Source organism: Rutidosis leptorrhynchoides, chromosome 4, assembly GCF_046630445.1.
Source record: "Rutidosis leptorrhynchoides isolate AG116_Rl617_1_P2 chromosome 4, CSIRO_AGI_Rlap_v1, whole genome shotgun sequence".
NCBI lineage: Eukaryota > Viridiplantae > Streptophyta > Magnoliopsida > Asterales > Asteraceae > Rutidosis > Rutidosis leptorrhynchoides.
In genome coordinates this window covers 587,108,056-587,111,847 of record NC_092336.1, presented here as the reverse complement: position 1 = coordinate 587,111,847, position 3,792 = coordinate 587,108,056, and the positions used below count along the sequence as shown (strand labels likewise).

At 32.6% G+C, this 3,792-nt stretch overlaps 1 protein-coding gene across 1 annotated transcript; it reads right to left on the bottom strand.

Annotated features, from left to right (window-relative positions):
- Positions 1 to 1,255: 1,255 nt before the first annotated feature.
- Positions 1,256 to 3,493, bottom strand: LOC139845568 (protein CUP-SHAPED COTYLEDON 2-like). The gene is made up of 3 exons (XM_071835827.1): positions 3,301 to 3,493; positions 2,623 to 2,906; positions 1,256 to 1,843 (listed from the first exon to the last, which is right to left on the bottom strand). The coding sequence occupies exons 1-3, from the start codon at positions 3,491 to 3,493 to the stop codon at positions 1,256 to 1,258; spliced, it is 1,065 nt and encodes a 354-aa protein (XP_071691928.1).
- Between the last annotated feature and the right edge of the window lie 299 nt (positions 3,494 to 3,792).

The window sequence follows — 3,792 nt, the reverse complement described above, 5'->3', positions numbered from 1 at the left end:
AGGCGGTATAACCGACCATATATAACTTAAATAACATAAATATAAATGTTAGTGAAGTTAATGAAAGTTAGATTACAGAAATATAATTCAGGCGGTATAACCGACCATATATAACTTAAATAACATAAATATAAATGTTAGTGAAGTTAATAAAAGTTAGATTACAGAAATATAATTCAGGCGGTATAACCGACCATATATAACTTAAATAACATAAATATAAATGTTAGTGAAGTTAATAAAAGTTAGATAATTTCTTACATTGATTAGTGACGTGTGCTTGCTTAGATAAACCTTGATTATACGGAGCACTTCGTGCTGATAACGTGTTATAATTCAGTAGGCTTATAACTACCTTTAGTGGCCTAGTTCTTGACTGTAGACTACTAATAAGTATATAGAGAGAATATGAGAGAATATGAGAGAATATATTTAGTGTGTGTTTTATAAACTCATAACACACATATTTATACTCAAAAAATCTACTATACAATATCTATAATAATAATAAAATTAACATCCAATTTAACTTTTATAACAAATAGAAAGATATCATATTATTCCATTTCAATATCATCCATAAACACATACGGAGTATTATTTTTGGTTCATAATAATAATCAAAGGTTGATTAATTATTACTTGAGTTTGGACTAGCATCCATTGACGTTGTTTGAAGTGTAGTGTGGACTATCCAAAGAAACAGTCATACTTTTGATCGTAGGTTTCTCTCCTTCAATCAGTTTCTTCAAGAAAGTTATATCGTTTACTCACTTTGTGAATTACATATTTTGACAATTATTAGTTGTGTAATTGGATCTTTGGAAAAGATTAATCGTGTGCATGTTTTATTAAATAAGTGAATATTTAATCTTATAAAATTTTGTTTATAAAATAATAAAAGATTATTATCTTATAAAAGAGACAGTTTATCATCATTAACGTCTCTAGTAACGTAGTCGTAACTAATACTAGTATTCAGATGGCGTAATCTAAATATTATCGCTAAATAAAAATTGGTAAAATAAGCATCTGGGATATAATATAACATCACAATAAACATGTGATTAAAATCATAGTGAATACAAACACATAGTCTAACGAAACAGAGTTAATAAAACAGAGCTGAGTCTCAATTACCACACACGGTTACATGATCTAATAAAATAACACACTTAAATTATTTAAGCTAAACATAAAATAACACACTTAAATTAAGTTAAACAAGAACCCTGCCACCATTAATTTTGTTCAATCAAAAGCTCCAAATACAATCCAGCTCTGTAGGCCCCGGCTTCTGAGTCTCATTCACCGAAGAAACCGCCGGAAACCAATTCCCACCGGCAGAGTTTCCAAAGCTACACATTCCGCCGTCACCATGTAACGGCGGCTGCGGCGGCGCTAACGGCGAGTAAAAAAACGGCAGTTGAAGATTCTCCTGAAGATTCCTCAAACTTGGAAACGCTGACACGCCGAAATTTTTGGAGTAATTCATAACGGTGGGGTCGAATGTTGGAGCTGATAATGGAGGCGGAGGAAGATCAAAGATGGACTGAGAGTCAAAGTTTGTTGCTGAGACATTGGAGAAACAGGGTACGTGCTCTTTTGAAGCTGTGTTGCTGTCGTACGAGTAAGTATCGTGATCGGCGGTGTATGCTGACGTGGCGGATGCATATGGCGAGTCAAGTAGTGGTGGGAGGGAAACTGACGTTGAAGAGTTTGCTTCTTGGTAGGACATTACTCCGCCAGAGGAAGGATGTTTTGTTCCTCCGGTGACGGTGGTGGAACCGCCGGTGATGCCGGAGATTGACTTTTGGAATACCCGGGAAATCACCCATTCATCCTGATTAAATAAATAAAACAGTATATAAATTTTAATTTAAATTCAATATAAATAAAAGGAAGACACAATATAAATGTAACGTCAAATCAATATATTATCGTTATGGGGTCTATGAACAGAGACTTGTTGATGTGTTGATTAAAACTTTAAAAGTTCGTTTTTTTCAATTAAAAGTTAAAAATTTACATTAATATAGAGTAACAAAAATACTCCGGTATAATATATGAAGGAATTATCTACCCATGTACACGTGCAAGTTTTAGTTCTAGAAAATGTTCATTTATGAGTTATTTGAACAGGCAAAAAAAAAAAGAAAAAGAAGAAATACTGTACATTCCAATAGTTTTTACAAGTTCATCACATTTAATGATACTATGGTTCTTAAAAATTAAATAAACATGGAATACTTGTCATGCCATAAATTAAATGACCCATTGCAATAATGGAAATCAAGAAAACCAAAAATATTGTGCAGTACGGAGTACACTTTTCGTAGTCATTGTGGAAGTTAAAACAAAGCTAGCTATATAGACTAGAATGAAATAAAACTAAAATGGGATGCCATTAAACGAAAACAATAATAAATACTTAGTTTAGTGATAATAATTAATATAAGTTAAAACAAAACTAGCTATATAGACTAGAATGAAATAAAACTAAAATTGGATGCCATTAAACGAAAACAATAATAAATACTTAGTTTAGTGATAATAATTAATTGATATTAATATAAATCTTATGTTAATATGAATATTACTCTAAAAAATAGTAGTAGGTACCTTGGAGGACTTGGAGAGAAAATGGTAGGCAAATTTGCCTTCAAGACGGTATTCATGCATCACCCAATTGCTTTTTTCACCTTTAGGAGCCCTACCCCTATAAAACACAAGTGTTTTTTTCATTCCCACTAAACATGAAGTCTTTGAACTTATTATCTCCCTGTCTTTTCCGGTTGCTTTCCAGTAACCCGCCTCCGTTGCCCGGTTCGTCCTCAACCCGGTTGGGTACTTCCGATCTCGCAGACTGAAAAAGTACCACTCTTTCTCCCCCATTTTCGCTCTTTCTATTTTACCCAAAAAAAAAAAAAAACAAAACATTTACTCGTACAATATATTAAATGTGTACAAGTAACTTATAAGAAAAAAATTACGTGTCACAAATTTTTTTTTTTTTTTTTTTTTTTTTAGTAAAATATACGTCGGTTACAACTTTTACTAGTTTTTTTTTATAATGAAAATTCTATACTTTTTTTTTTTTTACCAAAAAGCGTGTACTGAGTGACAATGATTAATAAAAAGTAGTACGGATCGAGTAGTTAATTTTTTATGATGAGCCAAAAGTTCTATTGATTACAACTTTATAAAGTGTATCATGTAGCAATATTTTTACTCGTACACTATCAATCAAATGTGTATTAAAATAAAACATTTATTGAAAGGAAATAAAAAGAAACATACGAGGAAGTTCCCAGGGTTCGCATTTGTTGAGATCAACTTCAGCAATGGCACGACAAGTGAAAGAAGCATCTAGAACTTTACGAAGAAGGTAACAAGTGATGAGTTCTTCATCAGTAGGGTGAAATCGGAAGCCAGGTGGCAAATTTGAGTCACCATTGTTGTTGTTGTTCAAGTGTTGAGTAAAAAACTCCATAAAAAGTATAAAAAATAATCGAGTTTGTTGTAATATTTGATGAAGTGGGGGTGGATTTGTGATTTGGATGAGTAAATGAAGTGAGATTAAATAGGGGGGTGATTGGTTTAGGGTGTAGTAGTAGTGAAAATAGAGAGGATGATGCATGGATTTGTAAGAGGGTGGGGCCTACGTAGATAGGGGTATGCGTGCGTGCGTGAAGAAGTGTGCAGGGTATTACCATGTCAGTGAAGAAAAATATGAGAGAGAGATAGATGAGGAGATCGAGTAGGAACAGAAAGTAGTTCACATTTGTATCT

What these genes read in the sequence shown, in the direction of transcription:
- LOC139845568 (XM_071835827.1), bottom strand. Translation starts at nt 3,493, where the DNA reads ATGGAGTTTTTTACTCAACACTTGAACAACAACAACAATGGTGACTCA. An exon ending in CGAACCCTGGGAACTTCCTC is followed by an intron (nt 2,907 to 3,300) that starts GTATGTTTCTTT and finishes TGGGTAAAATAG; the next exon opens with AAAGAGCGAAAATGGGGGAG. An exon ending in TTCTCTCCAAGTCCTCCAAG is followed by an intron (nt 1,844 to 2,622) that starts GTACCTACTACT and finishes TTATTTAATCAG; the next exon opens with GATGAATGGGTGATTTCCCG.